A 26876-nucleotide genomic window follows, 5' to 3' on the forward strand; every position below is an offset into this window, starting at 1 on the left:
CAGGTCTCTTGTTTCCTCCTCTGTGAGATAGCAATATACATGAATTGCAAAAGTATCTCCTGGCTCTAAAAGTCTAATACTCCATAGCTTTTGGTTAAAGACCTGAACAGTTTTGAGGAAGTGGCTCTTAACTGAGTAGTCAACAGGCATTACTGAAATAACTGGTATTTATCAATGACAAATTTCTGAGTTATGCTGTCATTTCCTACCAAGGCAAAGTTATGTCCAAAGCTAGATATTCACTTCTTAATAGTTTATAATTTATATCTTCCTAGCATCAAAAATATCTGAGGCAGCTTACCAAAAAGTTATAATGAGGCAAAAATAAATTTTAAAAAATGCAGTCAAGATGGAAGAGAGGAGGTTATAGGGCAGCGGAGATGACTTTTTTTTTTTTTTTTTAGGAAATATGGGAGAAGCTATTTATAAAAACTTCACCTTTAAGTTAGCATTAAAATTTTTGACATTGTTTTAAAAATTATGAAAATCTGGCCTTTTCTCGTGTCTTAGAAAAGACTGAAAATACTAATCACTAGTATGCAGATGTAATGTAAATAAAGGAATTTTTTTCTAAGTAGAATGGAATTTATTAAACTAAGATAGCAGTGAGTGCTTTTCTGGTGGTGACTGACTTACCCTTGTTCTTCTGAAAAAACATATACTGCATTTAAGTGCTCCATCTTTCTTCTTCTGTGACCCTGCTAGCCTCTATGTCTTCCTTCCTTTTATAAAACTCAAGTAGGTTCTAATCATGGAAACACAGGCTATGTGGTAACAGCAGCAATGATCCAGAATTGTATCTATTATATATTCATATTAAGAAGTAGTTTTGATCTCTTGAGCATGATTAATTTGATTAATTGCTTTCTGCCCTCTGTTACAGTTACAATAAAAATGAAAACCTCCTTTCAGACTTAGGTTTCAGACTTAGTTTTCTTTTTGTTCCTGCTGCCACTGCCTAGCCCAGGCTCACACTACCCTCACCTCAGCTGCTCGAAGAGCCTCCTTTTCAGCTGGTCTCCTTGCCTCTAGGACCTTCCATCTCAAGCATCTTACAGTTGCAGGATTATATTCATCTTTCTGAAGAATAACTATGATTATGTCTTCTCTCCACTAAAACTCTTTCTTGGCCACCCACTGATTACCATAGTCCTGCTGCCCTTCGAGCCTCCACATTCTTCTCCCAAACTACCTCCTCTTTCTTCCCGTTTACCTGGGGGGGGGGGTACCTTGCTCTCCAGCTGTACTACTTGTTAGTATCTAACACAATCTTAGCTTTTCCATCTCCTTTACTACACTGTTACCTCTAACAAGACAAATAAATGAAGAAAAAAGCAATAGCTGATCATAATTTCTGCTGACCAGTTATAATTCTTTTCAGATATCCTATAACTTACATTTGCCCCCAAATCTAAGTTACACATATGAATCTCAGTTAAGGAGGCATGCTTATACTTGTACCCAAAAGTTCAGCACTATCACTCCACATTCACTGTATATAAAATGTATTCTCTCACCACTGAGAAAGGATTTCCTTTCATTTGCCAAGGTGCCTGGGGCTAGTTGGAGGATTAGCCTAGGAAGAGAAGACACCATGCTGAACCCCCCCATGCAGCACAAACAAACAAAACCTAATCTGCTGGCCTGACTTTTATTTGGTTCATTTATCTGTATAATGTAATTCAAACAGCTTTGAACTGAGATATCAGGAGACCTGGAATTTAGTCCCATTTCTGCTGTGACCGGCCACATAACTTTCAGAAAATCATATAACTTCTCTGGTCCTCAGTTTTCTCATTTGCAAAATGGAGATCTGTCTTGCTTTAGTCAAACAGTAAACGCACATAAGGATTTATTATTATTTTACTAGCCACGCCTATAACATAAGCCCCTTTTCTGGATCCACTGGCTTTAGAATTCTCTATTATTGACAAAGTGTTTGCAGATTCCATGATTTCATTTCAACACCACTGAGAAGCCCTGAGAAAGCAGTAAACTTCAAACATCACAAGTTCAAATACAGTGTTTTTTAAGGATGTTGATTAGTCTCCTAGGCCTTTCTTAGCTTAAAAATAGTAAGATTGTATATTCAAATTTATATCTAAAGTTCTTCTATCTCTTGTATACAAAGAAACTTTCAGATATGGTACACATCATCTCCACCCTCCTCTCTAAGAAGGGCTTGGACATGCCACACTACCCCTCTCTCAGATTTGAGACTTACTAAAAGTTTAGAATGTCTGTCTCCCTCTCGTATACATGAACCCTTGCAAGACACATCTTTTGCAGCAATTCACATGAGTTATTTCTTTTAGATCTGAATGTAGATTTGAGTTTTAGATAAACATGTGAATTGGAAATAACAAATTATCAAAGCATATTTTATGTTTATTCTTACGTTGCGAGTTGTGATACTAGAGATTCTGAAGAGAGAAAAATTATAACCAATATCTTCCTGAAAGAGGCAAAGATTCTCAAAATGTCTACTGTATACAATATAAAGTATAGGTCAAGGACAGTACACAGGAAAGTACAGCAACTGCTGGCTCCAAAAACAGGGCTGGTCATCTTAATCCAAAAAGTAGACTTCCAAATAAAGATGGCAAATATATGGCAAACAGGCTAACTCTCCCTCATCTTACTAACTCCCCACTCAAAGTAGATGTTGATAAATTGATCAGAAAAAATCAAACTTCTTTGCTATCTCTGTTTTAAAGTCTTGCTTGGCTGAAATCTGACCTAGCTGACACTGCCATGCTTTTCTCTATGGTTTGTCTGAACTTTCAACAAAATGAATGTTACAATAAAAGAGCAGTAAATTCCCCTACAATTTACTTGGATATTGGAGACTTAATCACACTCAAGTGAGTCTGAAGCTATAAGTAAATGAAAATCAATGTCTCCACCTATACACACACACACACACAAATACTTTAGGGACAAACAAGGTAGAGGTAATTTCAGAGTCTACTATAAAAGTGAGACATATTCAGGAATTTGAATTCTTTCATCATTTATAAACTCTAGGAAAGGTAACAGTGAGTGATCTGGATAGCAGGACTATACAAACTATTTACACATAGACACCAAAACTCTGGAAAAATAGACGGAAAAGAAGCCATTACTTACTTGGCATAAACCACTGATGCACATATCCAAAGATTCTGTGTAGCAACGAGTCCCATCTAAGACTTTAGGCGCTAGTTCAACAACCAAGGCTGTCCCTTTGGCCTGGCACTTGAGTGAACACGGGTTTTCAGGGTCATTAGACACAGGAAGCCATTCATAAAACTGGCCGTGGTGCTGGACATCATTATGGGCTGAGCACTGCTGAGCTCGGAAATCACCTGCTTCTGGTGGGCAGTCCTGGAGAAGAAAGCAGGAAGGACACACACAGGTTATGAGGGCAGCCTGAACAGGAAACTGGAGCAGCTCTGTGGTCTGTCAAGGTGCTAGAAAACAGAGCAGATATTGTGGCCATTGCTGACGGATCTTCCCATATTATCTGAGAGGTCATGTGATTATTTAGCTCTTGAAAAGTAGAGATTTCAAAGTATTCACCTTGAAATATATTTTCTGACTTAAGTTATATGGGAAAGAAGCCAGTTTGAGATAGGTGTGAATGATATTAGCTGGGAAAGTAACCACCCTGAAATATATTTTCTGAAAGATGTTGACTGATTCATGGATTCTGCTTCCACCACAGTCTAATGCCACTTGTTTCTCTTTTAACTTAAGTAGAACTTGGTATAAAGTCAGAGCGTTAGTTGCAAAGCAATAGTGCTTTTGTTATGATACCAAAAACTATGGCAAAACTTTAGTAAGTAGGAACAAAAGTTATGATAATTTCATTAAAATATTTTTATAGCATTCTTTGCATGTTTTTTTTTTTTTCCTAAAACTTAGGCTGCATGGCATCTAGAATTAAACCTGTGGAACAAAAAAGGGAAAACAGGATTTACACCTAAATTTCTTAAGTTGAAGGCAGCATGGCCGTGTGGAAAGGTATAGACTTCCTCATCAGATGGGAGTGTGCCTGCAAAAGGGTGGGTCTCTGAGCCTTGGTTTCCTTATGTTTAGAACAGAGGCAATCATAATACTCAACCCTCAAGGTCACTGGGAGAATTTAATGAGCTTATATCAGCCAAAAACTGGCATAAGGAAGCTGTACATGGTAGCTATTACTATGTTATTTAATGAAGCCACTGAGGAGAAAAAGATTATTTGGATTTGAACTTTAAAGAATATTGGCAGACACCAGTAGGAAACAAGACTCTTTAAAATGTTTATTTTATAAAGATTAAAACTGTAACTAGCAATGGCTATTCTCCAATAACTGATAAACTTCAGTGTAAGCAAATGATATTCAACTTAAAAAAGACAAATATCACTGATCCCTTGAAAAGGCTTTTTAATATGTCTAAATTATTCTACCTATGTTCAGATTAGGATTGACTATGGGAGATTGTAGAATATCCATCTGTTGAAGTTTTTATTATAATTTTTTTAATCTTAAATAGAGATTTGCATGTGGCCTTTTGAAGTACATATACTACTATATGATCATTTTTGAGAGTTATCAAGGTCCCTTTCTCTGAAAATCTCTTTACATTTAAATAAGCATTGTGAGAACAGAATTTCTCTATTTTATAAAATGGAATTCCTGACTCTTCTTAAGCTTAATGCTCTAATATTTGGGGAAGCATAAATTCTTCCTAGTCAAGATGGGGTGTAAACAAGTAAATCCTTATTTAGGATGAACAAAAAGTAGCTTAAACTACAATATAAAATCTCAGAGGCATTTTACTCTTAGCAGATAAATAAAACAGTATTAAAGGAAAAGAATTTCTGTAACATAGGTATCCAAGGAGGCTTAAGTGATCTTGAATATTGTCTTAAAAAAGTATCATTAAAATTCATTACTTATTAATTTCTTAAATGATATATTACAGTGTAAATTTTTTAAAGGTCAACCAATCAATAAGTGTGTGTTTTACTTTGTTGTGATACTTACTTATTTGCTATGAGAAATAAACCATAACCTGTAAAATTACACTGTGAATCTCAAGACAGGTAAATTGTATGATGGCAACACAAACTATCTGAACTTCAATGTTTTAACACCAGATTCTTTCAGACCATGTGATTGAAGAGCAAAAACAAACTGATTTAATATTAATTCTTTGTGGACTCACATTCTAAAGGCAAGACCACAACTTGCCTAGTTTACCAATCCTACCAGTCTCTGCTTAGACCTCACTTCCTAGCTTCTGTCCTGAAATAACCATGGCTTACCACAGCCTCCCAACGCTACCCATTCTCTTCCCTAAATTCCTACATTTGGGACATTTAGAAAGATGGTCAAGGTACTGCTCTCCCTTGTTTAGGAAATTTAATAAAACCAGCTTTATATGATCTACAGATAGTCCTGGTGGCCAATCCATGGGAATCTCCACAGAAACTGATGGTTTAATTAATAATGTTTAAATAAAGTGTTTTCAGTTGCATAACACCTGTCAATCCTTTGATTACTCAGTAGAAATACTGAAGTGGACTCTCAGTAAAGCAGAACAATGAGGAAATTGTTTAGAAAGTCCCCCTGAATCCCCATCACCATAATTACTTTCACCTCCTTTTTCTATAAATAAAGGGAACTAGCTATAAGGGATTTCTAGGGTCAGTCTGAATCACTTCTGCATCAAAATTATAAGGGTAATATATAAATAAGAGCCCTCCTGGTAGGAACCAGAGATAATTTCCTGTACTTAACGCAATTCTAAGAAAAGGGTGCTAATTACATTTTAAAATTGATGTTACATCATCTCAGACATAAACTCCTACAAAGTCTCTTATGAGTCCCTTCTCATAATGTGTTCAGTTTTCTCTTCTTTGCTAAAATAAGACTCAAAAGCCATCAAAGGCAAAATTAGTAAAAATTTTAGTTAAAATATTGAGACTTAGGTTTTCTTTTCTATGACAAAAACAGTGAACCTATTTAGACACAACATAGAGAATTAACAAGCAGACAGTTGTTCTTGTTTGCAATTTACTTGTATCCAATAGCTGCAAAATCACCTGTTACAGGTTTTATGAACTTACATAACTGGAGAAATATCTCTAAGAATAGCAATGGTTGTAAATACCTTTACTCACTTTCATCACTACTGTCTTTCTTCTGCCTCTATTTTCTGTGGGGTTGGGAAAATATATTTTGCTAAATTGAGAATGCACTTAAAACCTTGAGTTCAGAGTTGGAAACTGAACTTGAACCTTTTTAATGTTTGAGTGTATTTGCACTTGGCAAAAGGCGACTTCCTGTTTTAAGAAAAAGGACTTAAGAAGACTTAAAAAAGAGGTTCAGAAAGCTTCTTGGACATCAGATAGCTTTTACAAAATAACATTTTGATGATTTAAGTGTAAATGAATCAGAAACACATGAATCAAATTTCCCTTGAAATACACATGTTTAAAAATTAAGGGAAGAAGGATTTGGCAAAAGCTTCTTTTGTTGAACCCAAAACATCTCAAACAGTTCAAGACACTCAGTGAACCCCTGATGCATCTGGGATGACCCAGCTGCCTTAGTGGAAACTCAAGCAAAGTAATCATCGTCTCTTATCCCAAAAGTATCATAACAATAATTACAGCAGTATAACTTACTTGTATAGAGATGCATCATGCACAAAACTTTTAGATTTTAGCTACAATTTGGTCATGAAACCACTATGATTCCTGGTCCACCTAAAAGTCAGATTTAGAAACTGATGCCCTTTGGGGAAACATTTAGCATCTTATCCTGGGCATCACTTTTGAAATATCTGCTTCAGATATGCTGATGCTGCTTTATGATATCACAAGTCATCAGTCCAGACCATAAAAGGCCATTTCCCTTAGGGTAAATGGAATGTAGAATGTACTGAATATGCATAGTGAGATTTCTGCTTTCATAAAACCTTAGTGGTAGGAATCAAGAGTTTTCAATTTAAAATAAAGAAGAAAGCAAATGGATTATTATTTATATATTTCTGCACTGCACTTGGCTTATAGGTAGTAATGATGAGGACCATTAAAATTACTGAAAAGTCTAGTGATTATTTGAACTAAAGATCCCCAAATTTTCAGTCTCTCATATATGTTTCCAGAAACACCATCAATAGAAACAGAGCAAGAGAGAACAATCTAATGCTTTCCCTGGCCTTCTATTTTCAACTAACTGTAATATATCTGAGGATTGACAACTCTCTGTCAGATTACTGAGCTAGGATTTCCTTGCTCTGAAAAAAATATATTTAAAATAGATGATCCCATGAATTACTGTATTTAGCCACTAATAAAATATAATAGTTTCTTTCTCCAGTTTTTAGGCACTCAATCCTAACAGTGTCAGAGTTTTCTTCATTAAAACACAGTATCTGACCTTTTATTTGTTCCCATTATAATTCATACAGTCTGTGGAGTTCTGCCATACATGATTCCAATTCAGAACACTTCCTGGTTAATCAACTAGCCAGTGGGAAAGATAAGGTGGATCCCAGATGTCCCCTGATGATGACAGGGGGGTCAGATTATACTGTGGGACAAAGGAGGGTCAGGCTTTCCAGAGTTTGCTCACTGGGTGAAATGTAAAAGATGATATCTTAGCAGCTAAGGTGGTAGCATCTGACAGGCCTTTAAAATGGTTTTGAAAAATATACAGGATATAGATTCAGGGTCAGGACAAGCATTACCTCTTCATTTTCTCTCTTTTTAAAGATGATCTTTTCCTTCTAGAAAAGGGACGTCCTTCTAGAAAAGGGACGTACTCATAATTGGTTGGCCTGTTCTGCTAATTTTGCTGTTGCGCTAAATTTATTATATGAGTGTCATGGTGTAGACTCCATATTTTGATTCTATGGCTTTATTTATACAGTCGATATTAATACCTGATAGTATCAAGAAAACACTGGAAATTATATTTAGGTGACACATGAACTGCAGTAACTGAAGAAATCTATCCTTCTCACTGCATTTCCTTATCTTGCAACTGTTATCTAAATCTTTTATCTCCCCTTCAATCTGACCTAAATCTTTCACCCTCCATAAAAGTTACTATGCAAGAATCCAAAATTAGAATTGCTTAGGAAGACATCTCTATCCTCCAGCAATTCTGGATTGTCACTGCATGATCAAAACATGTAGAAATTTATTAGCTGCTTGGTGACTGCAGAAAATCTTATTAGTTCTAAGTTTAACCCTCAAAATACTAGGAGTCCTCAGTGTACTGATGGTAAAATAGGAAAAGACTACCATAAAAGGTTCCTCTACAATAAATGGATGGAGGCTCTGGAAAATATACTCCCTCAAGCTCTCAGATCACTTAGTACACTTAAGTAGATGGCGGACTGCCACTTTCATATATGTGTTTCTCTGTTACTTGGCTTTCTGCTTCTTTTATTCAAAATAAAGATGAATCCACTAAAGAGTAAATATCCACTGATGCAATCCAATCTAATGTGATCCTTTGTTCTCAGAAACATAATCAATATTTCAGTTTTTATTTCCAACTCAGATCCCCTTCTCCTGAACTCCAGACTTGTATATACAACTACTTCCTCACCGTCTGGATGTCTAAGACAGCATGAACTTTTCATCTCCAACCCTGATCCTTCCCTTTTCCAAAAAATCTATTTCTTCTGTGGCCCTTCCTATCTCAGTCAATGTGCACTCCATTGTTTTCAGATCCAAAATTTTAAGGCAGTGGTTCTCAAACTTGAGTTGCAACAGAATAACCTGAAGGGCTTATTAAAAATATAAGAATTCTGTGGCACCACTCTCCAGTTTCTGATTCAGTAGATCTAGGGGTAGGACCAAGAATCTGCATTCCTAACAAATTTCCCAATGATTCCAATGTTGCTGGTTTGGTGACCATACTTTGAGAACCACTACGTCAGAGTCATCCTTGACTCCCAAGAAAGCCCATCAGGAGAGGCTGGTCCTACATAAAGTATGCAGAATCTGACCACAACCTAGTCCAAGCGAACATCATGCTGCCTGAATTACCCATGACAGTCTCTTAACTGGTCTTTTCTTCTGCTCTTGCTGACCTAGAGACTTTGGTGAACATAGCATCCAGAATGATCTTATTAAAGCATAAAGAACATTGTGTCATGTTTCTGTTACAGCTATGCAATGGCACCCTACTCCACTCAGATTAAAGATCAAAATCCTCATCTCAGATAGAGGTAAAGATTTGGTCCATTCACTTCTTACTGTCTTCTTTATTTACTTGGTTCTAGCCGCACTGGATTCCCGGCTGCCTTTGAACACTCCAGGAATACTCTTATTTTAAGACATATGCATTATCTATCCCCTCTGCCTGGAATTTTCTTTTGCACAGAGTCCAAGCAGTTTACCTTACTTCCATCAAGGTTTTGCTCAGATATCACCTGCTTAATGAGACCTACCGTGATTACTTTATGCAAAAATGCAACATCCACTCCCACTATGGATTTCCCTTTACCTTTTTAACTTTTCCTTTTTTTTCCAATCACACTTAATTATATTTAAGAATACCATGGAATTTACTTATTTATTATGCTCATTTTTAATTTTCTGTATCCTCCCACAAAAGTGTAAGCTCCCAGAGGACAGGGACATTTGCCTTGCTGTTACATACAGGTACTCAAATATTTGTTGAAAGAATGAATGACTAACACATAAAAAAAATGAAACGGAGGTCGTGATTTTTAACTGTAGAAACTCCAATTCTGTCTTCTTAAATCTTAAAGGAAATCTAAATCTTGACAGCTTTCCAACTGATAAAATACCTAATTTTTCTTCTTTCTTACCTTAAATATGCATTTGCAAGAATGCTTGTACATTTTATACACTAGGAAAATTGAGTAGGGATTCGTGCCTGCTCTCTGAGTTAGCAGATAGACATTTTCTCCTCCATGTAAACAGAGGTAACAGGGAAATAGTAAGAAACAAAAAATGAGCTAAAATGATTTATTATTCAATAAATAGCCAGACATTTGTAAATTTTATAACACTCAGTGTTGCAGGCATGTGCTATAAAGTGCTCATGTTAAGTTATCAAGCTTTATCCCAGTTTTGGCCACCTGCTTATACTAACATCAACACCATCATCAAAAGCATTTATTTGTAAAAGACTGCTAGCTGCTATGTAAAATGAAATTAAACAGACATAGTCCCTGCCCTGTCTAGACAGTCTGGATGGAGACAATTCTACTGTATTTCAAGAGCATAATATTTAAATCTCTAACACATCACGAGGAGCGCAAAGCACAGAAAATGGGATCGATTTTGGAGGGTGCTACCGCAGTAGGTAAAAGCCATTCTTGGCTCATTTTTCCTCCTTTTTGAAAATGCTAACCGACTTTCTTCAGATACCATATTTTCATGCATCCAAGATATATTTAAAGTCTTTGTTTTTGTTATCTTTTTTCCCTGGTGTAAAAGATAGACAAATTTTCTTTATTCTCCTTTCATAATAAATAACATGTTTACAGATTTGTGACCCTGTAAAATGATACAGAACTCTAATTTATTCAGGCTTAGGGTATGCCCCACTCTGTGCCTACTAAGTGAACACTGGCTACAGGTACATTAAACGGTTCTACATCATTCATTCCAATGGATTTATTCAGGTCCAGACATAAAATACTCAAAATGTATGATATGATAAATTGTTGGCCCTACCCTACTTACTCTATTAGAGCTTGTTATCTGAAAATAAATGCTTTGCCTGCCTAGCTTTTAATGTCTCCAGGCATCTGAGAGCTGATCTAAGTAAAAACATTGAAAACACTTAGTTTTAAAAGTTCATTTTTCCCCCCTTTGGGTAGCTTTTATTTCAGTGCTTTTATTTTTTCTCCTTTGAACAATGCAGACTTTTGGAATCCAATCCTCAGAGGTATTTGTAGGACTGGTTGTAGTTTGTCATGTTAGACTCTTAAATTCTCTCAATTTTGAAAATATCCATTCCTTGAGGCATTTTATTATTTTTAGTCCCTTTCTTTGAATTAGCTCCAATTTAGCAGTATCTTTTCTTAAATCAGCATTTCTGCCTCTTTACTACTTTTTATTACAGTCTAAAAAAAATGTTCCTCCCTCCCCTCCTCCAAATTAGTATATCTGAAGTGGTAATTTGTCAACTTTTTTGGACACAGCATACAATTTCATTTCATAAGTACACAATTACACAGGTGTTTTTTTTTTCCCCAGACCATATTTACCAGAATATTTGTGGTAGGGAGTCAGATTAAAGGAAGGGCTAGTATAAGGGAAACATTTTAGCACATAAATACTTAAACTGTTACTATTTGTTGGGCCTGTTGCATAACAATTTCATTACGGTTCTATTTATAAGAAGGAAAGGGTAATAAAGCTTGGTATAAAGGAGCAAATACAGAGCCTGAAGTTGTTTCCTGGAGCACAGAGGGCTTATGCTAGTCACAAAAGAAAAATGCAAAAAGATACTGTCTAGAGCAATTCAAAGATAAATAGCAGGTGAGACAATTCAAAGGAGACCCAGCACCCTCTCTTCACCTTGTCCCCCTCCCGGTCTATAGCAAACCATCTGAAGCCAACTCCATTTGGCTTTCAGCTGTTTTCCTGGCACTGCCTGTAATCAATGCTCCTTTCTCCAGGCTTGTAATACAGCACCAGGAATGGCTTACGATACCTCTGGGAATTCTTTAGGTAAGATTTTGAGCACACAGCACAAGGTTCTCCTTGGTCAGCTCCTGCAAAGCTGAGGTCATGCTTTTATCTGAATGACTACCTAGCCAGTACACAGAAGTACGGTACTAGGAGTGGAGGCCTTCCTGGTTGGGGAAAGTTCCAGGTCTGTGGGTGAAGGAGAAAGGTATCTATTTTCCAATCACTGGAACAGGATAGAGTCTGCTCTCTTCCAGGGTCCTCTCTGGATGGGAGACTCTAACCCAGACCACTAAATCCTGGCAAGAGACAGGAGGTACTCTCTCTGTCGTGTCACACTTTCCAAAGAGATGAAACAAGGTGTTCTCAGACTGGCCATGGTCCCTGTGAAGATTAGCTGGGTCTGTCCTTATAGACTTTGGAATGAGGGGAATGGGATAGGACTATATGGGTACAGCGATTGAGATGCTTTTCTTCTTCCTTCCATAGTCTCTTTCTAATTTCTAGATGAGAATTCCTACTCTGGACATCCAAATTCATGGTTAATACTAAATTAATGGATTCTGTAAAAGAAGCATCCTCAGGTTTCTGGACGTTGGATTATGGGTGACCATACTTTACCAAATGTCAAAACTCCTGCCTGTATATTTGAGGATACTCATGGGAACACCAGGAGACCAGCTTAAAGGGTAATCATCTCAGAAAAATCTGATGGCCGCAGAACCAGAACACAGCAGTGAGCAAGAGAAAGGAAGCAGAGCAGGGAGCTTCCTTTTGAGGGGATGCAGGCAGCAGGCCCTGGTGGCGGGAGGCCCTTCCAGAGGTTGGTGGAAGCATAGTTTACTGTAGGGTGGAGTAGAGGCTTCCCTGACATGACCAGAGCAAGGAGTCCACCCTTCCTTTTACCCCAGGCACTCTGGTCAAAAGGGATCTACAAAGTGTTTGCTATCTTTTCCCACTTCGCTGTCTAAATCTCCTTCATTTTACCCTTTCTCCTTTACTCAGGGCCCAGAAGTTACACACTATCACTAGGCATACCTCTGCCTTCTCTTTCCACCTCCCAAACCTCCTCTTTCCCCTGCAAGAGGGGACGGGTCCCTCACTGCTCCTGTAATGCTTCTCTCTCACTAGCTTCCAATATGCAGCCAGAAATTGGTCTGCGGGGCACTATTTTCAGAACACAGAGGAAGGAATCAGCTCCTCAACCAAAGAAAGGGGTCAGTCTGTCCCTAGGGTCTTAGTATTTGCCCCGGCTTAAAGATGGCTGGCACTGTCATATGGTGGCTCTATGGACAAAAATGGGGCACAACTAAGTTAATACACGTGAAATGTTTGAATCAGTACTGGCACATAGTAAGCACTCAACGAATGTACGGGGTTACTGACCCTACCAGCGCCACAGAGGGGAGGGCCATTCATGGTTCCAGGCGAACCCGAGCTTATGCTTGTTTCATCCAGTTTTGCCTTTCTAATTGCTTTGCTGCCTCTAGAACTACTTTATTTACTTGTTTAAACCTAATTTAAATTAAAATGACTTACATGAGTGTCTTAACATATGAGTCTAATCAAACAGTGTCATGTGCCAAATTTGCTGGGTTAGAAGTTTAATGGATGACAACACTCAAGATTGTTCATATGTGCTCATACTTCTTAGTCTGTTGATCTTGGACCATGGACATATTTTAAGAAAACAATAATAATAATAATAATACAGAAATATATTTTCTGATCCCTAAAACCCAGTGTTTTTAGGTTGTTCTTTGAAATCTAAGTTTCTGAGCACCAGCCTCATCTTAAAGAGAGCTTTGCTGCAAAGGTGATTTTCCTTTCTTTTTCCTATATAATGTCTACTGCTGTCAGTGGGCTGTGCTAGGTAAGAGTGAAAAGGAACACAAACTGATTGAGCTCATCTGGAGTAAATTTTGAATAGATAATAACGTTTTCTATTTAATCACTCCCAACAACTGTTAATTATGTATGTTAAAAAAACATAGAGACATTTGCCAAACATTAGGCTGAGGTGAGAGTCAGAAGTACTTCCTGCCTGCAGGATGCTTACAGTTAAAGAGGGAAGATAGGCATTGAGGTGATGAGTCAAACTTTTATTCTACAGATAAGATTACAGGAAGAATGGCAGCTAAAATTGGGGGATAATTTTTAGACAGAGGCAACCCCTCTTCCTATTTTGTTTTCCTTTAAGACAGAAGCTGGACAAGGTAGTGAAGGTAAAGCGTTGCCAGAAACGCTTCCCATCCTGTGAGTCATCAGTATTATTTAGAACCCTCTCAGTCTTTTTACTCTGTTCTATACGGTGTGGCAATGCAACAAATACCTAAGCAGGTTTCTGTGGGAGCTGACTTGGCTTTGCTGTTCCATAGCCTCAGTTTTCCTCCTTTGTCCCTGTCCACCCCACACTTTAATCAGAACATTTGCCATTCTCTCGATGCCGTGTTCCTCTGGCTGACACTATCCAATGCAGTCTCCCCTTATTCACCTAGCCAACTCCTTAGAGCTTAAGTATCATTTCCTGGTCATCTCTGACAGCTCCCTATCCTCGGCTTGTGTGAGCCCACTCCCTCTGGGTGCTACAGCACCCTGGACATACCTCCATCCCTTGACTTAGCACACTGTATTGCATTCTTGGTTTACTTAGGGACCAATATGAGTCTGGCACAGAGTGTCTGTTAAGGATTGAATTAAGAAAATACAGAGAATTCATGTAGTTAAATTATTAGACACAGAATACAACATAAAACTTAACGTGCTTAAGGACATTTTTAAAAAGGATGTTGAAATTGTAACCAAAAGACAAGCATGATCATGTATATTTTTAAAAGAACCTAATTGAACAGGCAAATGAAAAATATGTGTCTTCAGAAACTCAGTAGATAGATTAAAAATAATTTTAGACACAGTAAGGAAGACATAGTACTAAATGAAGCGTTGAAGAAATAATATAAAATGTAGCACAGAGACGCAGATATAGAAAACACGAACTGTTGTTCAAAAATCTGGATGATACAGAGAAAATAATTTTTGAAACATTTCCAAAATAATTAAAATATAAATCCCAGAACCAGAAAGTCAAATGAAAATCAAACAGTAAAAATAAGTGATCTGTTCCTACACAGACCATAGCTAACTGCAGAATGCCAATGATAGATAAAATCATAAAAGAACTAAGAGAGAAAAGACAATGGAAGAGCACTTAGAGTGGAAATTAGAAGTCAGCAGACAATCTTCAAAGTGTAGAGAGAAGATTACTGTTAACCTATAATTATTTTCACAGTAAAGTTAACCTTCAAGAGAACTAAATACAGATATTTTATGCAAACAACAACAAAAACAAGAGCACTTATTTCCATTGAACCCTCACTAAAAAAACTTCTGTTGAATGTATTCCAGGCAGAAATAAAAAAGAGACTTGAAGATCTATGATCTAAGAAAGAACAGCAAACAAACAAAATAGAAAATTTCCAAGTATATCTAAATAAACATTGACTATGTAAAGTATCTAATCTGTGGGATTAATAAGAATAGGGCTAAAATGATAACTAAAGCACATAAATTGTAGGATGGTAATTAGAGTTAAAATGTTTTATGAGGCTTGGATTGTTTGATATGCACATATAGCTACTACTAAACTTTAGTTTTAAGTATGTGTATTAAAAAGTAGACTAGCCACTAAAAGAATAGAAATAGGTGCATAATTGTAAAACCAGTAGAGGGAAAGATGTAAAAAATAATAATGAAAGAGTCTCAATAATTCAAAGAAGGCAGGGGAAAGGAAAAAATACTGGAAAAGCAGGACAAACATTACAAAAGGAGATGGTAGGAATAATTCCAATTTTATCAGAATCATAGTGAAGGCAAATAGATTAAAACAAAAACAATCAGATTGCAATTAAAAATGTTTACTCTGGATATTCACAAACTTAAGCATAGAGAAATGTTGAAAGTAAAAGAATGGAAAAAGATATATGAGGCAAATCTAACCAAATGAAGGGTGGATTAGCTATACTAGTTTCAGACAAAACAGATTTTAAGGCAAAAGCATTACTATTGATAAAGATGGTCACTACATTATGAAGAAAGCTTAAATTCCCCAGGCAGATAAAATTATATATATCTACAGATATGTATCTATCTATATAGATTAAAATATATATCTATCCAATGAGACAGGTTCAAAATAGTCCAAACACACCACAAAGTGAAATTAGAAAATTAACCAGTAAAACAGAACACTTAAAATATCCTCTCTCAAGCAGGTTAAAAAAAAATCATTGAAGAAGTAAGAGATTTGAAAAACACATTTAAAATATAGGGTGGCTCAGTGACCCAGACTGAGAGAGGATGTACTGTCTGATAGAACAGTGCCTCTCAAACTTTAATGTACAGATGAGAGGCATCTGATGATCTTGTTAAAATGATGATTCTGATTCTGCAAGCCTGGAATGGAACCTGAGATTCTCCAGTTCTCACCTGAATCTAGGTGACGCTGCTGGTACCCGAAGCACCCTTTGAGAAGCAAGGTTTAGGAACACATGGTCTCCTTGGTCACTACTACAAAGGCATGGAAAAGAGAGCATGGAGACCACTGAAATGGACACTTCGTTGCTTCCCCCTGAACATAACATACATCATTTCAACTCAAAGTAGTCGTATGGACATGCCTAACACTCAATACTTCCACGTGCTCATTAGGAAGAGAACCAGCGACATTAGTGAAGGGCAGCAACATAACATACAGCCACGTTCTCACATGCTTTTGCGCTCATCACTTCCTTACATGCCCGCCTTTCCTAGGGTCCACCTTTTTCTTTCTGCAATATATCTTGTAATAATTATTTTAGTGAAAGTCTCTGAGTAGTAAACTCTCTTGACACATTGTAATTCTAGTATGAAGACTCAAATCTGTTTTCCTTTCTGGAATATTCTAAAAGTCATTCCTCTCTTTCTCTTCTTTGGAAACTCCTATTACATGCATGTGTAGAGAACCTTTTATCCACTCTCTATGTCCCTTATGGGCTTTTTCATATGTATCTGTGGAATTTGAGCTGTATTTGGGTAAATTTATAACTGTGAACTGTGATCTTCAAAGTCACTAATTCTGTGTGCCCAGTCAACAATTTGTCTTATCTATTGAGGTTTTTATTTCAGTTACTATGTTCTTTTATTGTAAATTTCTAATAGTTGCTTTTCTTTATCCATCTATTACTTCACTTCTGTCCAGCTTTTCTCCCTCATTTACTGTTTTTTTTAACTTTTTTTGATATTATTAATGTATACTTACATGAGCAATATTAGGATTACTAGACTCTCCCTATTATCAAGTCCCCACCACATACCCCATTACAGTCACTGTCCATCAGCGTAGTAAGATGCTATAGAAACACTACTTGTCTTCTCTGTGTTGTACTGCCTTCCCTGTATCCGTCCCCTGCTACATTATGTGTGCTAATCATAATACCCCTTTTTCTCCCTTATCCCTCCCTTCCCACCCATTTTCCCCTTGGTAAATGGTAGTCCCTTTCCCTTTGGTAAATGTTAGTCCATTCTTGGGTTCTGTGAGTCTCCTGCTGTTTTGTTCCTTCAGTTTTTTCTTTGTTCTTATGCTCCAAATGAGTGAAATCGTTTGGTATTTGTCTTTCTCCACCTGGCTTATTTCACTGAGGATAATACCCTCTTAGCTCTATCCATGTTGTTGCAAATGGTAGGATTTGTTTTCTTCTTATGGCTGAATACCATTCCACTGTGTATATGTACAACATCTTCTTTATCCATTCATCTACTGATGGACACTTAGGTTGCTTCCATTTCTTGGCTATTGTAAATAGTGCTGTGGTAAACATAGGGGTTCATATGTCTTTTTCAAACTGGGCTGCTGCATTCTTAGGGTAAATTCCGAGGAGTGGAATTCCTGGGTCAAATGGTATTTTTATTTTTAGTTTTCTGAGAAATCTCCTTACTTCTTTCCACAATGGTTGAACTAATTTACATTCCCACCAGCAGTGTAGGAGGGTTCCCCTTTCTCCACAACCTTGCCAACATTTGTTGTTCTTAGTCTTTTTGATGCTGGCCATCCTAACTGGTGTGAGCTGATATCTCATTGTGATTTTAATTTTCATTTCTCTGATGATTGGTGATGTGGAGCATCTTTTCATGAGCTTGTTGCCCATCTGAATTTCTTCTCTGGAGAAGTGCCTGTTCAGATCCTCTGCCCATTTTTTAATTGGATTATTTGCTTTTTGTTTGTTGAGGTGTATGAGCTCTTTATATATTTTGGATGTCAGCCCCTTATCGGATATGTCATTTATGAATATATTTTCCCATACTGTAGAATGTCTTTTTGTTCTACTGATGGTGTCCCTTGCTGTACAGAAGCTTTTTAGTTTGATATAGTCCCACTTGTTCATTTTTGCTTTTGTTTCCATTGCCCAGGGAGATATGTTCATGAAGAAGTTATTCATGTTTATGTCCAAGAGACTTTTGCCTATGTTTTTTCTAAGAGTTTTATGGTTTCATGACTTACATTGAAGTCTTTGATCCATTTTGAGTTTACTTTTGTGTATGGGATTAGACAATAATCCAGTTTCATTCTCTTAAATGTAGCTGTCCGGTTTTGCCAATACCAGCTGTTGAAGAGGCTGTCATTTCTACATTGTATATCCATGGCTCCTTTATCATATATTAATTGACCACATATGCTTGGGTTTATATCTGGGCTCTCTAGTCTGTTGATTGGTCTATGGGTCTGTTCTTGTGTCAGAACCAAATTGTCTTGATACCGTGGCTTTGTAGTAGAGCTTGAAGTCAGGGAGTGTAAATACCCCGCTTTATTCTTCCTTCTCAGGATTGCTTTGGCTATTTGGGGTCTTACTGTTTATTTTTAAAAAACTTTTTTTATTATAGTATTATTGAAATACACCCTTTAGAAGGCTTCATATGAAAAAACAATGTGGTTACTACATTTACCCATGTTATCAAGTCCCCACCCATATGCCAATGCAGTCACTGTCCATCAGTGCAGTAAGATGCCCCAGATCACTATTTGCCTTCTCTGTGCTACACTGTTCTCCCCGTGATCCCCCACACCATGTGTACTAAACATAATATCCCTCTATCCCCTTCTCGCTCCCTCCCTACCCATCCTCTCACACCCCTCCCTTTTGGTAACCACTAGTCCCTTCTTGGAGTCTGTGAGTCTGCTGCTATTTTGTTACTTCAGTTTTGCTTCATTGTTATATTCTACAAATGAGGGAAATTATTTGGTACTTGTCTTTCTCTGCCTGGCTTATTTCACTGAGCATAGTATCTTCCAGGTCCATCTATGTTGTCTGTTCCAAATGGTAGGATTTGTTTCTTTCTTATGGCTGAATAATATTCCATTTTGTATATGTACCACCTCTTCTTTATCCATTCATCTACTGATGGACACTTAGATTGCTTCCATTTCTTGGCTATTGTAAATAGTGCTGTGATAAACATAGGGGCGCATATGTCTTTTTGACTCTGAGAACATATATATTCTTTGGGTAAATTCCAAGGAGTGGGATTACTGGGTCAAATGGTATTTCTATTTTAAGTTTTTTGAGGAATCTCCATGTTGCTTTCCACAACAGTTGAACTAATTTACATTCCCACCAGCAGTGTAGGAGGGTTTCCCTTTCTCCACAACCTTGCTAACATTTGTTGTTCTTAGTCTGTTTGATGCTGGCCATCCTTACTGGTGTGAGGTGATATCGCATTGTGGTTTTAATTTGCATTCCCCTGATCATTAGTGATGTGGAGCATCTTTTGATGTGTCCTTTGGCCATGTGAATTTCTTCTTTGGAGAACTGTCTCTTCATATCCTCTGCCCATTTATTGATTGGGTTATTTCCTTCTTGGGTGTTGAGGTGTGTGAGATCTTTATATATTTTGGATGTTAACCCCTTGTTGGATGTGTCATTTACAAATATATTCTACCACACTGTAGGATGCCTTTTTGTTCTGTGATAGTGTCCTTTGCTGTACAGAAACATTTTAGTTTGATGTAGTCCCATGAGTTCATTTTTGGTTTTGTTTCCCTTGCACAAGGAGAAGTATTCAGGAAGAAGTTGCTCATGCTTATATTCAAGAGATTTTTGCCTATGTTGTCTTCTAAGAGTTTTATGGTTTCATGACTTACATTCAAGTCTTTGATCCATTTTGAGTTTACTTTTGTGTATGGTGTTAAGCAATAATCCAGTTTCATTCTCTTGCATGTAGTTGTCCAGTTTTGCCAACACCAGCTGTTGAAGAGGCTGTCATTTCTCCACTGCATGTTCATCACTCCTTCATCATATATTACTTGACCATGTATGGCTGGGTTTATGTCAGGGCTCTCTAGTCTGTTCCATTGGTCTATGGGTCTGTTCTTCTGCCCCATTGTCCTGATTACTGTAGTTTTGTGGAAGAGCTTGAAGTTGGAGAGCATAATCCACCCACCTTTATTTTTCCTTCTCATGATTGTTTTGCCTATTTGGGGTCTTTTGTGGGTCCATATGAATTTTAGAATGATATTCTTTAGTTTGTTGAAGAATGCTGTTGGTATATTGATCGGAATTGCATTGAATCTGTAGATTGTTTTAGGCAGGAGGACCATTTTGACAATATTAATTCTTCCTATCCATGAGTATGGGATGTGTTTCCATTTATTGGTACCTTCTTTAATTTCTCTCATGAGTGTCTTGATGTTTTCAGAGTATAGGCCTTTCACTTCCTAGGTTTATTCCTACGTATTTTATTCTTTTTGATGCAACTGTGAATGGAATTTTTTTCCTGATTTCTCTTTCTGCTAGTTCATTGTTAGTTTATAGGAATGCCACAGATTTCTGTGTATTAATTTTGTATCCTGCACCTTCACTGAATTCATACATTAGATGTAGTAGTTTTTGAGTGGATTGCTTAGGGTTTTCTATGTACAATATTATGTCATCTGCAAACAGAGACAGTTTGACTTCTTCCTTGCCAATCTGGATGCCTTTTATTTTTTTGTGTTGTCTGATTGCCATGGCTTGGATCTCCAGAACTATGTTGAATAAAAGTGGGGAGAGTGGGCTTCCTTGTCTTGTTCCTGATCTTAAAGGAAAAGCTTTCAGCTTCTCCCTGTTAAGTATAATGTCGGCTGTGGGTTTGTCATATATGGCCTTTAGTATGTTGAGGTACTTGCCCTCTATACCCATTTTGTTGAGAGTTTTTATCATGAATGGATGTTGAATTTTGTCAAATGGTTTTTCAGCATCTATGGAGATGATCATGTGGTTTTTATCCATCTTTTTGCTGATGTCATGGATGATGTTGATGGACTTTTTGAATGTTGTACCATCCTTGCATCCCTGGGATGAATCCCACTTGATCATGATGGATGATCCTTTTGATAAATTTTTGAATTCAGTTTGCTAATATTTTGTTGAGTATTTTTGCATCTGTGGTCATCAGGGATATTTATTGGTCTGTAATTTTCTTTTTTTTTGTGGTGTTTTTGCCTGGTTTTGGTATTAGAGTGACGTTGGCCTTGTAGAATGAGTTTGGGAGTATTCCCACCTCTTCTACTTTTTGGAAAACTTTAAGGAGAATGGGAATTAGGTCTTCACTAAATGTTTGATAAAATTCATCAGTGAAATGATCTGGTACAAGGGCTTTTTTCTTTGGTAGCTTTTTTATTACCAAATCAATTTCTTTGCTGGTAATTGGTCTATTCAGACTTTCTGTTTCTTCCTGGGTCTGCTGTGGAAGGTTTTATTTTTCTAGAAAGTTGTCCATTTCTTCTAGGTTATCCAGTTTGTTACCATGTAATTTTTCAAAGTATTTCTCTCATAATTCTTTGTATTTCTGTTGTGTCCATGGTGATTTTTCCTTTCTCATTTCTGATTCTGTTTATGTGTGTAGACTCTCTTTTTTTTCTTAATTAGTCTGGCTAGGGGTTTATCTATTTTGTTTATTTTCTCAAAGACCTAGCTCCTGCTTTCATTGATTCTTTCTATTGTTTTATTCTTCTCAATTTTATTTATTTCTGCTTTAATCTTTATTAGGTCCCTCCTTCTACTGACTTTGGGCCTCATTTGTTCTTCTTTTTCTATTTTCATTAATTGTGAATTTAGACTGTTCATTTGGGATTGTTCTTCTTTCCTGAGATATGCCTGTATTGCAATATATTTCCCTCTTAGCACGGCCTTCACTGAATCCCAGAGATTTTGTGGTGTTGAATTACTGTTGTCATTTGTCTCCATATATTGCTTGATCTCTGTTTTTATTTGATCATTGATCCATTGATTATTTAGGAGCACGTTATTAAGCCTCCATGTGTTTGTGGGCTTTTTCATTTTCTTTGTGCAATTTATTTCTACTTTCATACCTTTGTGATCTGAGAAACTGGTTGGTATAATTTCAATCTTTTTTAGTTTACTGAGGCTCTTTTTGTGGCCTAATATATGATCTATTCTTGAAAATGTTCCATGTGCACTTGAGAAGAACATGTATCCTATTGCTTTTGGATGGAGTGTTCTGTAGATGTCCATTAGTTGCATCTGTTCTAATACATTGTTCAGTGACTCTGTCTCTTTACTTATTTTCTGTCTGGTTGATCTGTCCTTTGGCGTTAGTGTTGTGCTGAAGTCTCCTAAAATGAATGCATTTTATTCTATTTCCCCCTTTAATTCTTTTAGTATTTGTTTCACATATGTAGGTGATCCTGTGTTGGGTGCATAGATATTTATAATAGTTATATCCTCTTGTTGGACTGACCCCTTTATCATTATGTAATGTCCTTCTTTGTCTCTTGTGACTTTCTTTGTTTTGAAGTCTATATTGTCTGATACAAGTACTGTAACTCCTGCTTTTTTCTCCCTGTTAGTTGCTTGAAATATCTGTTTCCATCCCTTTACTTTCAGTCTGTGTATGTCTTTGGGTTTGAAGTGAGTCTCTTGTAGGCAGCATATAGACGGGTCTTGTTTTTTCATCCATTCAGTGACTCTATGTCTTTCGATTGGTGCATTCAGACCATTTACATTTAGGGTGGTTATCAGCAGGTATTTACTTATTGCCATTGTAGGCTTTAGATTTGTGGTTACCAAAGGTTCAGGGGTAATTCCTTACTATCTTACAGTCTAATTTAACTCACTTTGTGTGCTATTACAAACACAACCTAAAGTTTCTTCTCTCCACCCCCCTCCTTTTTCTTCCTCTTCCATTCTTTGTATTTTATGAATCATATTCTGTGCTCTTTGTCTATCCCTTGGGTGACATCTATTTTTCCTTAGGAATACTTCCATCTATAGGTGTCCCTACAAAATGCACTGTAGAGGTGGGTTGTGGAAGGTAAATTCTCTCAACTGTTTATTATCTGAAAATTGTTTAATCTCTCCTTCAAATTTAAATGATAACCTTTCCAGGTATAGTATTTTTGGTTCAAGGCCCTTCTGCTTCCTTGCAGTAAATATATCATGCCACTCCCTCTGGCCTATAAGGTTTCTGTTGAGAAGTCTGATGATAGCCTGATGGGTTTTCCTTTGTATGTGATCTTTTTTCTCCCTCTAGCTGCTTTTAAAAGTCTGTCTTTATCCTTGATCTTTGCCATTTTAATTATTATATGTCTTGATGTTGTCTTCCTTGGGTTCCTTGTGTTGGGAGATCTGTGCACCTCCATGGCCTGAGAGACTATCTCCTTCCCCAGACTGGGGAAGTTTTCAGTAATTACTTCCTTAATGATGCTTTCTATCCCTTTTTCTCTCTTCTTCTTCTTCTGGTACCCCTATAATATGAATATTGTTCCATTTGAATTGGTCACACAGTTCTCTTAATATTCTCTCATTCTTATTGGTTCTTTTTCTCTTTGTGCCTCAGTTTCTTTGCATTCCTCTTCTCTAATTTCTATTCCATTTACTGTCTCTTCTACTACATCTAATCTGCTTTTAAGTCTCTCCATTGTATGTTTCATTTCAGATATGGAATTTCTTAATGATTGAATCTACAATTTAAATTCGTTTCTGAATTCTTGAATATTTTTCTGTATCTCCATAAGCATGTTTATGATTTTTATTTTGTACTGTCTTTCAGGCATATTGGTGAGTTCAGTTTCATTAGGTCCTTTTTCTGGAGTTTGTGAGATTTTTGTCTGAACCATGTTCTTTTGACATTTCATGATTCTGTGTGGTACCCACTAGTGCCCAGAAGCTCCAGTCTCTGGAGCTGCTCAGCCCCTATAGTGAGGCTGGGGGTCATAGGGGAGTGGAGCTGGTGCCTGGGGGGAGGAAAGATCTGTTTCCTAATTCCCTACTGCAGTGCCTGTCTCTAGTGTCAGAGCCAGTGGGCCAAGCACACAGGTGTAAGCCTCTGTGCTTTGCATCTCTAGCTGTTGAAGGCTGAGTCTCCTTCTGGCTGGCCTGGTGCCAGTACAGTGATTGTCGGTTTGCCAACCAGTACTGGCAGGCTAGGAAGAAGGCGCGGTAGGCTGCGTGTCACAGTGGGGGGCCTTGGAGCTGAGTAGGTAGCCAGGGGGATGGGGTGCTTGAAGCTCCTCAAAGTTCCCAAACAGCTGGGCAGAGCTCACCCAGACAACCTTGTCCAGCTCTCCCCTCCCCCATGCAGCAAGCTCCATGCAAACCCCACTCCTTCAGCAGCCCTCTCACTGCTAGGAAGCCTCTCAAACCGCATGCCTTTCCCTTGTCCCAGAGCAGCTGGGTGTGGATCTCCGTCCTCCACAAATGGCTGGAATCTGTCTCTCAAGCACTCCACCTGTCTGTGCTCCCCAACGTCCAGAGCACTGCACAGTGTAGGTTTCTGCTCCCAAAGCAGACCTCCAGAGCTCGGTGTTCAGCAGTTCTAGGCTTCCACCCCCTCCCCCACTCCATTTCTCTTCCTCCTGCTGGTGAGCTGGGATGGGGGAAGGGCTTGGGTCCCGCTGAGTAAAGGCTTTTGTAGTTATCCTGTGTTGGTGAGATCTGTGTGCAGTCTGGTTCAGCCTTCTTTCTTGTTGCTGTTTTAGGGTTAGTTGTAGCAATTAACTATATTTTCATACTATTTGTGGTTTTGGGAGGAATTCTCCATCTCACCTCTCATGCCACCATCTTGAATCTCTGCCCCCAAAGAATCTTACATAGGATACTAATCAATAAGGCAGGTAAAAACAGAGCTATTCTGGATGAAAGAGGGTCATGTGCCCTGAAACATGGCTGCTTAGCCTTTATCACCCAGCAGTGATGTTAAGGTGGCTCTGCACAAAGTTATTTGAAAACTGTTTTCCAAATTACAGGTCTATAAGGATTGAGAGGTTTGTCTAAATTACTTCCATTATCTGAAACAGTTTAAAGTAAGTGATTCCCAGTAATATTTTAAAGGAAGAAAAAGAAAAGATAAAAATTTATAAAGTACATTTTGAGAAATACAGTGATATAACATTTTAAAACTCTGGGGAGGGAAAGAGTTTTTATAGTGACTATATAGCTTGGGGAAATGAGGATGAGAAGTGATAGCATACTGATGTTGAGTAATTTCTGAAGCATATTTACTAACTGAAAATTCAAAGGAAAAGGTACCAAAAGCATGCCTCTTCCCTCTTTCTTCTATGATGACTGTATTTCACTCAAAACTCTAAGTGGAATTTGACACCCACACTAAATACACTCTAAGAGCCATGAGTAGCTTCTGTTCATAGTAAGATTATAAAGAAAAATAGGGCCAAACCTCAAAAATCACCTTTTTGATACTTCACAATTTCCTGTGAAAAGGAAGACAATGTTTAAAAAGCTAAGAAAAACATATGAAGGCAGGATTCCTAGAAGTGCAACACAGAACAAAAGAGAGTTAACTAATTCAATAAGGAGCCTAGCTCCTGAGACTCAGCACAAAGGTCTGTGAGCGATCTCTCAGAGCAGAGACACATGGGAGTTTAGGCTGCTTGAGTTTCAACACAGTTTGGTGTTAATCGGAAGACCTGATGCCTCTTATCATTTCCAGTCTCATGGAAACCAGGCTGAGCAGAGACAAGTATTTACACGTTAGCAATCTATGCATGGCAGCTTGTCTGGTTTCATTCCATGGGGCACTCAGCCAAGGAAGACCTGCAGTAGTAATTTCTTTCTAAGTCACTGTCAAATCCCCTCTGCAAGCTTCTAGCTGGGTCACCAGAGGCCAGCCTACATCTCAGGCAATTCAGAAATGAGGACTTGGTAAAGCAGATTTTGAAGAGTATTGACTCAATAAATTTATAGCCTCTTGACAGGTGGGAAGCTCAAAGGGGAGAGATTTTGGGGGTACTTTCAGCAAGGATTCTTGGATTTGCCTTTCCTGCTGTATTTGATTTTCAGATTTAAAAGTCTCAGCAGTTCATCTACTTCTAGCCTTGAAGAATTATAATTGCTATAGTAAACTTACTTGAGTACATCTTTCCTTCAAAAAGAAAAAGCATATGTTATGAGAATGCTCGAGCCTTAAACTTTCTGTTTTGGCTCAGTTTTGTTATTTGCTAAATGAGTTAGTCTACACCATCCCTACCCCTCCTGTGTTACAGTGAAGTGAGCATGGGCTTCGGCATTATACAGACCTCACAGCACTGTGCCTTAGTGCTGGCCAAGATAAAGTATGTCATGTCTTCTTTCAATGTTCAAAGCTCTTTGTCTGTAAAATCAGGGTAAGACTTTTCAACGAGGTTGTGAGAATTAAATGTATTAGGGACTGAAAAGTTGTCAACACCATGCCTGCCCCACAGGGGGCAGATGTCCCCCAACTACAAGTTCTTTCCTGACATTCTCGAGGTCTGTGACTTTGCCAGGACCTCTCTGAGGTACAGGATCAGTGTTCTTGTCATTTTCAGTAAGGAGGATGATGGCACATAGAGGGGAAAGCTGGTAGCCTAAAGTCATGGAGCTACCTGGGAGATGGGGCTCTCTTCAGCTTTTCTCAATCTAATTAAGCCCCAGCACTCTAGGAAATTATGGACTCATCCTTTAATCCTCTTCAGTGGTTAAACTGATGAAGAAATTTTCTTTCCTTCAAAAATTTATCAAGCCAGTACTGTACCATTAATAACAAGACCCACATTCGCTACAGGACTAGCTCAAGTTGTTCTTCAGAGAGTTTCAGTATGGCAATTGATCACAACAATGTTGAAGGAAACAAGTTCTGGATGACCAAGTAGGTATTCCCAACCATACTAACAGGAATGTTCATACTTCTCCTTAGTGAAGCAGTGG

The 26876-nt window shown here is 37.7% G+C and overlaps 1 protein-coding gene across 5 annotated transcripts in view; it reads right to left on the reverse strand.

Moving 5' to 3' along the window:
- Window positions 1-26876, reverse strand: part of ADAMTSL1 (ADAMTS like 1) — an 869288-nt gene that overhangs the window by 277218 nt on the left and 565194 nt on the right. For all 5 annotated transcript variants that reach the window (XM_017660035.3, XM_017660032.3, XM_073228449.1 and 2 more), the window contains one exon: window positions 3130-3366. In XM_017660035.3, coding sequence (XP_017515524.3) covers window positions 3130-3366 — 237 coding nt within the window. The remainder of the gene's footprint in view (window positions 1-3129; window positions 3367-26876) is intronic.

The sequence above is a fragment of the Manis javanica genome, chromosome 2 (assembly GCF_040802235.1).
Source record: "Manis javanica isolate MJ-LG chromosome 2, MJ_LKY, whole genome shotgun sequence".
In the NCBI taxonomy this organism is placed as follows: Eukaryota; Metazoa; Chordata; class Mammalia; order Pholidota; family Manidae; genus Manis; species Manis javanica.